Source organism: Bison bison, unplaced genomic scaffold, assembly GCF_000754665.1.
Source record: "Bison bison bison isolate TAMUID 2011002044 unplaced genomic scaffold, Bison_UMD1.0 scf7180017864115, whole genome shotgun sequence".
Lineage (NCBI taxonomy): Eukaryota > Metazoa > Chordata > Mammalia > Artiodactyla > Bovidae > Bison > Bison bison.
This window is the reverse complement of record NW_011494687.1, coordinates 459,294-472,966: the sequence shown is the minus strand read 5'-3', so window position 1 is coordinate 472,966 and position 13,673 is coordinate 459,294. Positions and strand designations below refer to the sequence as shown.

The 13,673-nt window shown below is 38.3% G+C and overlaps 1 protein-coding gene across 2 annotated transcripts in view; it reads left to right on the top strand.

The window, feature by feature from the left end:
• The window catches only part of SARNP (SAP domain containing ribonucleoprotein), a 49,766-nt gene that overhangs the window by 17,919 nt on the left and 18,174 nt on the right, over positions 1–13,673 (top strand). For both annotated transcript variants that reach the window (XM_010839181.1, XM_010839180.1), the window contains 2 exons: positions 2,512–2,537; positions 3,803–3,871. In XM_010839181.1, coding sequence (XP_010837483.1) covers positions 2,512–2,537; positions 3,803–3,871 — 95 coding nt within the window. The remainder of the gene's footprint in view (positions 1–2,511; positions 2,538–3,802; positions 3,872–13,673) is intronic.

Genomic DNA, 13,673 nt, shown 5'->3' with positions numbered 1-13,673 from the left:
CTGAAAAAGTTATCTTTATATTTTTACTTTTTTGGCACAACAGATTTTATTTCTCCAAATTAAGGTAAACTTATTACCTCTGGAAGCCTTTAAGAGGTTATTATATTCACCTTTTTGGTTTAGGTAAAGCCATTTTCAAACCTTTCCGGGCAATTTAGAGAAGGTACTAAAGTTTGAGAGAATAGGAAGCAGTGCCAACATTTGTTTTCCTTTTCTTGGATATGTTCCGAGAAGATTCTAGTACCAGCTTTATTCTGGTGTCTCAAATCAGCATATAATTATTATGTACCTGTCCAGTGTTATATTACCTAGTGTGAGTGACAAGAGGAAAAAGTATCTTTTACCTTTTAAGAATTTACAAGGAAATAATCTTGGTTATGCTTAAAGATTTAGCCACAAGGATTATATCATTGTATTATTTATAGTGATCAATAACTGGAAACAATGTAATATACAATAGAGAACTGGTTAAGTAAATGTGTACCATAGTACAGTTAGAAGACCTTGAAGATGTTTAAAATAATACTGTTTAAAGTTGTTTCTGTCCCATTTGCCAGGAAAGTGGGAAAAGCAAGTTATAAAATTCTTGTAGTATGTTGCCATTTCCCAATACAAGTACATATATGGATAGGAAAAAAGATTAGAGGGATATATAATAAGTTGATAACATTCATTGTCTCTGGTTGGTGGAATTTAGAATGACTTCTTTTTGCTTGTCTTAAGTTTTTAAATTTTTTACAATGAACATGTATCTGTAATAAATTAAGGGAAAAATGTTATTCTTTTTAAAAACAACATAGTACTTGTTCTGAGAGACTTTAAATGTACTTGCCAGATAAAATACAGACTTCCTAGTGGCCTGTTAAAAGTTTCAAGTCTGTGAAGAAAATGTCCTCCAAAGATCCTATAGAGTTTCACTATGACTTTTAAAAGACCAGCAAAATTCTGATCACTATGGCTATATGCTTTAAAAACAAAATATTTTCTGACATTTCATTATATCAGGAGAGAGATCATAGGGTTGGTAATGGAATAGCAGAAGTTGATGTATTTAGTGGTGTTATTTGAAGAAAGACTAAAGGTAAAATTAATGCTTAGCCTGAAAAGGAAAGTTGACCAATAAAATAAAAGGAATATTGTTTTATAAGTGAACATAAAAATGTGTAAATAGTTCCTAGTATGTAGATTATGGTAAAAATCGAGTCCAGGACTTCCCTGGTGGTCCAGTGGTTAAGAATCCCCCTGCCAGCACAGGGGACACAGGTTCCATCCCTGGACCAGAAAGATTCCGTACGCAACTAAAGCCCATCTGCCACAACTACCGAGCCTGTGCTCCCTGGAGCCCATGCTCCACAAGAGAAGCCACCACAAGGAGAAGCCTGTGTACCTCAATGAGGAGTAGACCTGCTCACTCACTGCAGCTAGAGAAAGCCCACGTGCAGCAACAAAGACCCAGTGCAGCCAAGATGAATGAATGAATGAATTTAAAAATTAAAAAACAAAACAGTTTATACCTGAAATTTATAGTGGAAAGTTGGAGCCAGTTGCAGTATTGAGATTGCTTAAACTAAAATTCTGAAAAGTTTTATGTAAATAATTATTGACTAGAATAGGGTTGAGCCTTAAGGGCTAATATGCTGCTTACTTCTAAGTGATAATTTCAGGACAGAACATTGGCTTTAAGTAGCCATAATTTTAACTGTCTATAATAGTAGCTCTGCACCTTTGTCTAGATATGTCTTTCTCTTTAAACAGCTTTATTGAGATATAACTCATATATCATCCAACTCATCCTCTTGAAGTATATAATCCAGTGTTTTTAAAATATATTCAGGTGGTTGTGCAGCTATCATCATAGTCTCATCACCCCCAAAAGAAACGCCATACCCATTAGCTTTTCTCATCTGCTTTTTCTGTCCTCACAAGCAACCACTAAGTTTTTTCTATATATGTTAGTTTGCCTTCATATAAATAGCATCATACAGTTCATGGTCTATGAGTGACTGGCTTCTTTCACCTCACATAATGTATTCCAGGTTTATCCCTATTTTAGGATTTCTTTTTATTGTTGGGTAGTATTACATTGTACTGATGTGTACTGTGTTTTATCTGCCCCTCAGTTGACTGTACGGTTGGGATTTCACTTTTTGGCTACTATGGGTAATGCTGCTGTGAACTTCCATATACCAGTTTTTATGTGGTTATGTATTTTCATTTCTCTAGAGGTATATATGTATAAGTAAAATTGCTAGGTCATATGGTAAGTTCTATGTTTAACTCTTCGAAGAACCGCCAGACTTCTCCAAATTGGCTATACTATTTTATGTTCCCAGCGGCAGTGAATGCAGATATGGTCTCTAGATGTCATCTCTGCCTTTTCTTTAACTTTATTACATAAAGGACATTTTTCATATATATGATTTTTATCCTATCTAACTTCAAGACTCTCAGTCAGCTTTTCTTTATGACTTCTAAGAATATAAAATAAAGCTTTTTTCTTTCTTTCTTTAGGCCTGTCGTCTGACACCAAGCCTATGGTAAGAAATCTTTTTTTTTTTTTTTTCTTTTAACCTTAACTCTATACAGTTAGTTTTAAGTTAGGGATTTCCTCCTTCTCTCCAGATAGAGGAAACAGATCATATGAATTTGGTGACTTGTTTTCAGTACAGTGTTTTATGTTCTGAATAGAATGAATTGTTTGAGGTACTGAGAGGTCAGGAAAATTCTTGCATCTTCAGAGTCATAAACATCTTCCTTCCTACCACCCTCTTAGGAAAAAATGAATAGATTTTGTTAGCTAGAAGATAATCCGTATAACTTCTATGGTACTAGAGTTTTAGACCTCACCGGCAACCCACTCCAGTGTTCTTGCTTGGAGAATCCCAGGGATGGGGGAGCCTGGTGGGCTGCCGTCTATGGGGTCGCACAGAGTCGGACACGACTAAAGCGACTTAGCAGCAGCAGTAGCAGCAGTGGCTTTTGGATAATGTCTAACTCTTAACTACCACAGGAGAATCTGTGAAAGCTACTTAATGAGTTCTGTCTGTAGATACTGGTCATTTTCAACACTACCTGTTAAATACCAGAGTACAGACTAGGATAGTATGTCTTCTGGACTATTATAACTTGTCAGCATGCTTAGAAAATGCAAGCAGATGCTGTGAAATATGTTTCACTTTATGAAATCTTGCTCTTGGAGTTACAGTTCAATAATTAAAGTGAAGGTGAAATGTTTTAATAGTAGTCATAGTTATTAGCAGTGGTAGTAGTAAAGGAAATGTCCCAGATATCCTTATATCATCTTATATATCAAGGCTTCCAAGAAAAAAGAAGTAAGAAAATTGAGTTGGGTACTGGTAGTGCATTTGTCTTCTGAAGAATGGAGAGCTTCAGTGATTGTTTCTGTTTGCTAGGAGATCGAGTTAAGAGTTACCTGCAAAGGCTTGGTATAAAAATTAACAGTTTTGAACTGTGAATGATAGACTTGTTTAGAGGTGATGATTTAGACATTTGTTTGCTTTTTCAAGCAGTGTTTGGCTTACTTTGATCTTAAACCCTGCTTAGGCTTTTGCCACCTTTGATGAATGAAGGAGGCAGGGCTAAATCTCTCATTGCATTCCAGGAGAGGTCTTTTAATAATTAGTGGCATGAATGAGTGCTGCTTAGTTTCCTAATTTGGCACATAGGGTATCTTTGATGTTGTATAGGCTTATTTGAACTCTTAGCTTTGGATCATAGTTTGTACCTCTGTGTTTTCTGTTTTGATTTTTTTTAATATGTTTTTTCCCTTATGTTTTTATAGGTTAACCTGGATAAGCTAAAAGAAAGAGCTCAAAGGTTTGGTTTGAATGTCTCTTCAATCTCCAGAAAGGTAAGGTACTATTTTTGCAACATTAGAGCAGCTTGGGACTGCATAGTTTGGAAATGACTCTCCTAAGAATAGAACTGGCTACTCAGCACTTCATTTAATGCAGTCCTTTGACTATCACCTCCTCTCACTATTGATTACATTATGGGAATTGTTTCGCAGAGTTAATTGTTTTTTTTTCTAGATGTTGTTTGCATAACTTCCACACTGGCTGTCAGAGCAAGGTCTATATTTTCCTTAGTTAAGATATTGGATTCAGTGATGTTACATCTGCTTTAACTTCTGATATAGGTATATTAGAAATTAAATAATCAGGGGAAGACAGTCTTGTCATTAGGCAAAGATACCTGAAAATAAAATTTGGAGGTTCTATAGAAAAACACTGAGAAAGTTACTTTATTCTTTCTACCCTTCTGCTAACTGACACTGTTTAGTTTAAGCAAGATGACTTTGTTGACACCATGCCCTGTGGAGTGATCAATTCTACAGGACATTATTGTGTTTGGAGTTTTGCTAGGCACATTAGAGAAAATGCTAGAGCAAGTAGTCTCTTAATCTTTGTTCTGTGAGAATGAGAGCATATTTCTTGGTTGTTGAGGTGATAGTTGGATTAAGGGAAGATTATTTTAAATCAGAAAAACCATCATTGGAAAAAAAACATTTCCCACTCAAGTATGGAAGCATTTAGCTCTCTAGAAATCCGTTGGAAAAAAATGATCTGACAGTAGTTATACTTTTGCTCAGAAAAAAAGCTGAGCATATAAAAGTTGTGTCCCTATGTGACTCATAACCTTGAACACAACTGTGCTTCATCTTCCTTCCCTTTGGGTTATATTTTTTATGTTTACCAGAAATACAACATCGTGTCTTTTTTTTTTTTTTTAATTTTATTTTTAAACTTTACAATATTGTATTAGTTTTGCCAAATATTGAAATGAATCCGCCACAGGTATACATGTGTTCCCCATACTGAACCCTCCTCCCTTATCCCTCCCCATACCATCCCTCTGGGTCGTCCCAGTGCACCAGCCCCAAGCATCCAGTATCGTGCTCGAATATGGACTGGCGACTCGTTTCATACATGATATTATACATGTTTCAATGCCATTATCCCAAATCTTCCCACCCAACATCATGTCTTTTTGCCCAACTTGATTCTGAGACCATAGGTATTCAGTAGGAGTATTTGGTGGTTTATGTGGACTGAAATAAGGGAGTTGAGAGGGAGGCAGAATATATAATTCTTAAACCACCATATAGCTTAATTGGGAAGAGTTACTATAAACCAAAAGTCATTTGTGTTTTGTTAGATGGTCAGGGGAAAGGGTGCCTTGTATCTGTGGCCCTGATTTTCATCTTGTCTCCTTTTGTATATGAGGCCTCAGTATCTGAGAATCTCAGCAATAACTGCACTCCTCTAGGGAATTGTATTAGTTTGTGTGTTGGAAGGCAGAGGTACAAAAGGTACCCACTGAACTGAGATGGTATCATGATACTGAAAAATGAAGCAGCTGCATATAATAGGTGGATTAGTTTATTTAGTGTAACTTACTTACAGGTAAGATCAGGTAGCAGATAGGATAAGGTTGCATTTTGCTACCTCAAAGTATTGGCAGCTGTACTCTATACTGTGGAGGGGCCATTGGGGCTTTTTTTGTATTTAGTTAACCCAGGGTTTGAGGGTACATGCTTGGAAACAGGAAGTATATTTCCAAGTCAAGGTTATAAATGGGTAACTAGTCTCATGGATGCCGAGAATACATCATTGAAAGCCTTCATTGTTTCAGAGACTGAATAACACAAAGGCCACCTAGACCTCATGATCATTAAACAATATTAACTACAAAGTCCTTGATGACAGAGAAGAGATTTACTAAACAGTACAGCTCTAGGTAGGGTCAGTGGAAGGACAGGAGGAGCTGAATGGATCCAAGATGGCATCAGTTATGCTAACAGCCATACATTATATGTTCAATCAAAATTAACAAAATTGGACATTGTATCTCCTACTACTTAGCTCATATAGACCCATTCCTGAGAGGAATTTGTGTGTTGCTCTGTGCTGTCCACCTAACTCATGCAAGGACATCAGTCTTTTCCCTTCTCTGGAGTCTTTCTCTATATTTGACCTGTTTTCAGCCTCCACAGGATGCTGAGTAAAACATGAAAAGATATATTTATTAATTTTGAGCAAATTACTGAACTTCTTTATTCCTCATCTATAAAACTAGGAGTAATACCTAACATCATGTTGTGGAGAATAAATAATTGTAATAAATAATTGCAATTCCCTAACATAGAAGCAACAGTTAGAACTGGACATGGAACAACAGACTGGTTCCAAATAGGAAAAGGAGTACGTCAAGGCTGTATATTGTCACCCTGCTTATTTAACTTATATGCAGAGTACATCATGAGAAAAGCTGGACTGGAAGAAGCACAAGCTGGAATCAAGATTGCCGGGAGAAATAGCAATAACCTCAGATATGCAGATGACACCACCCTTATGGCAGAAAGTGAAGAGGAGCTAAAAAGCCTCTTGATGAAAGTGAAAGAGGAGAGTGAAAAAGTTTGCTTAAAGCTCAACATTCAGAAAACGAAGATCATGGCATCCGGTCCCATCACTTCATGGGAAATAGATGGGGAAACAGTGGAAACAATGTCAGACTTTATTTTTCTGGGCTCCAAAATCACTACAGATGGTGACTGCAGCCATGAAATTAAAAGATGCTTACTCCTTGAAAGGAAAGTTATGACCAACCTAGATAGCATATTCAAAAGCAGAGACATTACTTTGCCAACAAAGGTCCGTCTAGTCAAGGCTATGGTTTTTCCTGTGGTCATGTATGGATGTGAGAGTTGGACTGTGAAGAAGGCTGAGCGCCAAAGAATTGATGCTTTTGAACTGTGGTGTTGGAGAAGACTCTTCTTGGACTGAAGAAGACTCCTTCCCTTGGACTGCAAGGAGATCCAACCAGTCCATTCTGAAGGAGATCATCCCTGGGATTTCTTTGGAAGGAATGATGCTGAAGCTGAAACTCCAGTACTTTGGCCACCTCATGCAAAGAGTTGACTCATTGGAAAAGACTGATGGTGGGAGGGATTGGGGGCAGGAGGAGAAGGGGATAACAGAGGATGAGATGTCTGGATGGCATCACTGACTCGATGGACATGAGCCTGAGTGAACTCCGGGAGTTGGTGATGGACAGGGAGGCCTGGCGTGCTGCGATTCATAGGCTCGCCAAGAGTCGGACACGACTGAGGACTGAACTGAACTGACTGAACATAGTGACACTTTGACCCTCAATATAAAGTGTAGTTTTCTTCCTTAGTTTTCAGTTCAGGTTTTATCACTTTGAGTCAATGAACCTCTGTTTCAGTTGATCATTGATAAGATTTTAGTTCCCATTTTAAATTCTAAGGAGTTAAAATGAGATAATGTAGTTGGGAGAACTCTGTATGAGCTCTGTTCTAACATTCGTTGTCACACTTGTGTTCTAGAGTAGTGCTTCGCAAGTTCTGTGGTGAAAGTCTAGTTTTTAAAATTTTCCCATTCATTGTAGAGAGGTACTTTTGTAAAGTAAAAATGTCAAAGACAAGTTAAATTACTTTGGAAGTTTTTAAATGGTTTTTGAACTTATTGCAGGCTGGTAACAGTCTGGGGGTCAAGCATTAGGAGGCAGACTACATTTTGAGTAGCACTATACTAGAGTATATATGGTTTCTTCTGAGGACCACTTTTCTTGTAAACTTGTGACTTTCTGAGATGTTCTCTTTGAGTATAGATTCCATTTGCATTGATCATAAATCCTGATTTTCAGAATTATCCTATTAGCAATGGTTTGCTCTAATTTGCCTCATAAACCAGTAAAATGCCCGAGAAAATGTCCTTGCTGTTTTTTGCTGAGCACCACTGTTCCATAGAACTTTCTGTGATGATGGAAACATTCTACACAGTGTTGTTCTATTGAATAATCTGTTATCTAATACAGGCATACCTCAGAAATATTGTGAATTCAGTTACAGACCACCACAGTACAGTGAATATTGCAATAAAGTGAGTCACAAATAAGTAGTGTACATACCTAAATTGAAAAGTACTTTATTGCTTAAAAAAAGTGCTATCATGAAGGAAATATTACATGTGGTTTAACATTTATATAATAAAATATAAATCATATGCTGTGTGGAGTTGTCAGTTCAGTTTAGTCCCTCAGTCATGTCCGACCCTTTGTGACCCCATGGACTGCAGCACGCCAGGCCTCCCTGTCTATCACCAACTCCCAGAGTTTAGTCAAACTCATGTCCATTGAGTTGGTGATGCCATCCAACCATCTCATCCTCTGTGTCCCCTTCTCTTGCCTTCAATCTTTATTGGACACCTACCGACCCAGGGAGTTCATCTTTCAGTGTCCTGTCTTTTTGCTTTTTCATACTGTTCATGGGGTTCTCAAGGCAGGAATACTGAAGTGGTTTGCCATTCCCTTCTCCAGTGGACCACATTCTGTCAGAACTCTCCACCGTGACCTGTCCATCGTGGATGGCCCTACACAGGCATGGCTCATAGTTTCATTGAGTTAGACAAGGCTGTGGTCCATGTGATTAGATTTGTTAGTTTTCTGTGATTGTGTGTGGAGTTATAGACAAATATATTTGCTAGGCAGTTTCTTAAAACAACAATGAGGTTTGCCACATTGTTTATCTGTACTGTGCAGTGCTATTTAATATCTTGCCTACAGAATAAGTTCTTTCAGAATTGGAGTCAGTGCTTTCAAACCCAACTGCTGCTTTATCAACTAAGTTTATGTAACATTTTAAATCTTTTGTTGTCGTTTCAGCAGTATTCACAGCATTTTAACCAGGAGTATATTTCATCTCAAGAAATCACTTTCTTTTTTTAAAAAGTTTATTTTGGCTGTCCTGGGTCTTCATTGCGGCGCCTGGGCTCTTTGTTGCTGCTTGAGAGCTTTTTCTAGTTGTGGTGCGCAAGCTTCTCATTGTGGCTTCTTTTGTTGCAGAGCACTGGTTCTAGAGTGTGGGCTCAGTAGTTGTGGCATACCTTAGTTGCCCCAAAGTATATAGGATCTTAGTTCTTGGACAGGGAATTGAAGCTGTGTCCCCTGCATTGGCAGGCAGATTCTTAACCACTGAACCACCAGGGAAATCCCAAGAAACTGCTTTCTTAGCTCATCCATAAGCAACTCCTCATCCATTCAAGTTTTACCGATTTTCTGCAATTCAGTCCCATCTTCAGGCTCCACTTCTAATTCTGATTCTTTAGCTGTTTCCACCACATCTGTAGTTAACTTCCTGTATTGAAGTCTTGAACTTCTCAGAGTCACCTATGAGTGTTGGAATCAACTTTCTCCAAACTCCTGTTATGTTGATTTTTTTACCTCTTTCCATGAATCAAAATGTTCTTGATGTCATCTAGAATGGTGAATCATTTCTAGAAGCTTTTCAGTTTGCTTTGCCCAGATTCATCAAAGGAATCACTACATGTGGCCTTATGAAAAGAATTTCTTAAATAAGGCTTGAAAGTTGAAATTATTCCTTGATCCATAGGCTGCAGAATGGATGTTGTATGAGAGGGAGTGGAAACATTAATCTCACTTTACATCTCTGTCAGAGCTCTTGGGTGACCAGGTGCATTGTCAAGGAGTAGAAATACTTGGAAAGTAATCTTTTTTCCTGAATAGTAGGTCTCAACAGTTGACTTAAATTATTCAGTAAGCTATGTTGTAAGCAGATGTGCTGTCATACAGGCTTTGTTGGTCGATACACAGAACACAGGCAGAGCCCCAGGATTTTCAGAATGGTAAATGAGCATTAGCTTTAACGTAAATTCACCAGCTGCATTAGCCTCCTAACAAGAGCGTCAGCCTGTCCTTTGAAACTTTGAAGCCATTAACCTCTTCTCTAGCTGTGAAAGTCCTAGATGGGATCTTCTTCCAATATAAGGCTGTTTCATCTACATAGAAAATCTATTTGATGTAGTCATCTTCATTAATTGTTTTATATATATATATGTTATCATATATAGTTAGTTATATATATGTATGGATATATATAGAAAATCTATTTGATGTAGTCATCTTCATTAATTGTTTTATATACATATATTAGTTATCATATATATATATATATGGATAGTTTGCTGCAGCTTCTACATCAGCATTTGCTGCTCCTTGTACTTCTATGTTATGGATGTGGCTCTTTCCTTAAAGCTCAGGAACCAAGCTCTCTAGGTTCAGAATTCTTCAGCTTTGTTTCCTGTCTCAGCAGCCTTCATAGACTTGAAGAGCGTTAGCACTTGGCTCTGGATTAGGCTTTGATTTAAGAGAAGGGGACGACAGAGGATGAGATGGCTGGATGGCATCATCGACTCTATGGACATGAGTTTGAGTGAACTCCGGGAGTTGGTGACGGACAGGGAGGCCTGGCGTGCTACAATTCATGGGGTCGCAGAGTTGGACACGACTGAGCAACTGAACTGAACTGATGGCTTTTTGATCTTCTAGCCAGACCACTTGAATTTTTTGTTCATATTAGCAATAATGCTGTTTTGCTTTTTTATTCTAATGTTCATTGGAGTAGCACTTTTAATTTCCTTCAAGAACTTTTCCTTTGCATTCACATCTTGGCTAACTGCTTGGTGTAAGTGGCCTAGCTTTTGGTCTGTCTCAGCTTTTGACATGTCTTTCTAACTTTTGATTTAAAGTAAGAGATGTACAATTCTTCCTTTCACTGGAACACTTAGGTACCATTGTAGGGTTATTAGTTGGCCTAATTTCCATATTTCTGTGTCTCAGGATATAGGGAGGCCCAGGAAGAGGAAGGGATAAGGAAATGGCCATGGCCTGTGGGTGGAGCAGTCAGCGCACATATATTTATTAAGGTGACTGTCTTATATAGGCATGGTTTGTGGTGCCCCAAAACAGTTACTACTGTAACATCAAAGATCTCTGATCACAGATCGCTATAACAAATATAATAACAACGATAGAAAGGTTTGAAATGTAAGAATTACCAGAATGTGACACAGACATGAAGTGAGTGAATGCTGTTGGAAAGATGGCTCCAGTAGACTTGCTTAACACAGGGTTGCTGCAGACCTTCAGTTTGTGAAAAGTATGCTATCTGTGAAGCACAATAAATCAAAGCATGATAAATCAAGGTATGCCTCTATACTTGTCAGTAGTTACATGTAGTTATCACCTGAAATGTAGTTAATGTGACTAGGAACTGAATTTTTAATTGTTTTAAATCTAAATAGCCACATGTGCATTGGACAACTCAAGTCTAGCTTTTATCTCCCACACAGCTTTCATACTTGAAAGTAGCATAGAAATCCTTTATCAGACCACTTATTTGGACCACTGTTTCCATTGCCCAGAATGTTTTAGTACTTGTAGAATATAAACAGTTTCAGAGTGAATTTGTTGGAGGAGAGAAATTAGAGGAAATGCAATGAAATAAGAAGGGTTAAGTTATTTGTGGCTGCACTGAGTCTTCATTGCTGCTTGACCTTTCTCTAATTACGGCGAGCAGGGGCTCCTCTCTAGTTGTGGTGCACAGACTTCTCATCTTGGGGTCTTCAGTAGTTGTGGCTCTCAGGCTCTAAAACACAGATGAGAGCCTGTAGTATTTCTGGTGAACTAGCAGAGATAGTAGTTGTGGTGCATGGGCTTTATTGCCCCATGGCATGTGGAATTTTCCTGGACCAGGGATTGAACCTGTGTCCCCTGCATTGGCAGGTAGATTCTTAACCACTGGACCACCAGGGAAGTCCAAGAAGAGGAAGTGTTGTTTTTTTCAAGTAACTTTTTTTCTAGGACTTAAGTGTCCTGGACCCAGATCCTAAAATTGCAACCAGCTACATTTTCTGTAACAGTTGTTTGGTTCAGAGTGTTGTATTTAACAGTTCTCTATCACGAGAAATGATTTGCAACCTAGTATTTGGTTGGCCAGAGGTTAGTGATATGATTAAATTTGTATTTATGAAACAACCAGATTAGCACAGTTATGTTCACTTCATCCTGGGGTCCTGGGTTCCAGTATCGCCTCCTCCTTTGTAATTTGGTCATCTGTCTTTTAAGTTTTATAGATCTCTCGGCACAGATACGGTACAGATAATGGAGGTTAGTAGGTGGTGTGGAAATACCGCCTCTTCATCCTAGTTTCCTAGAAGGGGCAATGAGAGACCCACCTCCTATTGTCTCATCGCATAGAGTTTGTGTTTCCTTGATCCAGCTTGAGGTTCTTGTTGCATCCTGTTTTCTCTCCAGCAGATTCCACTGTAGACCAGTGGATATGATAGAATCTGTGAGAGGAGTGAGCATAGTGTTTGTGACAGATTTTTTTTTTTTAACTGTCACAATCTGACCATCTCCAGCATGTTATAAATTTGAGAATGTTGAGTATCTGCTATCAGTTATAGGCTGATTTCTGCTTGACAGCTCACGTATTTCAGCTTTCAGGTCCACAAGTATACTGTATGCTTTCTAGGTGGCTCAGTGTTACGTAAAGAATCTGAGGTGCAGAAGATGTGAGTTTGATCCCTGGGTCAGGAAAATACCTTGGAGAAGGAAGTTACCACCCACTCCAGTATTCTTGCCTGGGAAATCCCATGGATAGAGGAGCCTGGCAGTCCATGGGGTCGAAAAGAGTGGACATGACTTAGTGACTAAACAACAACAGTATACATGTTAGGCAATACACAGAAACTTAAAGAAGTCTGGCTCCCCCCTCCAGTCATCTTCCCTCTTTCCCCCTGCTCAAGAAAGGCCTGTCCATTCATGTTTCTAGCTCAGGTCTCAGTGAATAGAATCCTATTGGTTTAGGATAATGGGAAGTGACAGGGCAAAGAATGGCACTGGCATTTATAGACATTTTTTACACAAGAGGCTGTAAATTGTCCCTTCCAACTCTTTGGACTATTAGAGGATAGAATGGCATGGCTTTTCTCCTATAAGCCTCACAGTGACTCTGGGCTGAGAAACCTCCTACCCCCTCAAATGAAACAAAACCCAGATAAATAACCTCTGCCTAGTTGGTTCTGATTGATCACCAGCTAAGTTTTCAGTCTTGTGCTTGACTGGTTGTGTTTTTTTTTCCTTTCAGTTAGTTTTCCAAGCCTCCTAAGAGAAATAGTGTTTATATCAGTCCTCTTGGTGAAGGACTTGGCCTGGCATATAAGAAATTCATCTCTAAAAGGAATGGATAAGGGAAATAGATGGGAAGCCAGCTCAGTTAATATATGATGGTCATAGTACATTAAGTCTGGGCTTAGAAATGTGTTATTAACTGATGTAGCTGATTTGAATGGATTATAGTTTTTGTTTGTTTTCAAACATTAACATGTTTGGAAAAGTGAAAATTGATGCTTTAGGAAGTTGCAGAAAATCCAACTAGGTAAATACTACAAAGAAACAAAAATATCTGGCCCAGGCACTAAGCAGAAAACTGGAGTGTGGTTTACATTTTTCTCCCTTCCTGACAGTGTGAGGGGCATGTTATGGCTTCTTGATTCTTGATTAGTAGTAGTAAATATTGACGTTAATACATCTTCCTTTCTTTTCTACTAAGATTCTGCTGAGTTTTCACTACTTGTAGTTCTTCATATAGGTAACTGTCCTCATGAGTTATCTTAGGGACCTGTAAACCCTAAAGGCTACTTTTTCCATATTTGTGGGTTTTGCCAGTTTTCTTTACTGTGAATATTCTGTGTTATACAGTTTTAGGATATAAAAAGCTTGAAAACAAATACTCCTCTACTGACTGTCTTCTTGTTGCTGAAGCTGGT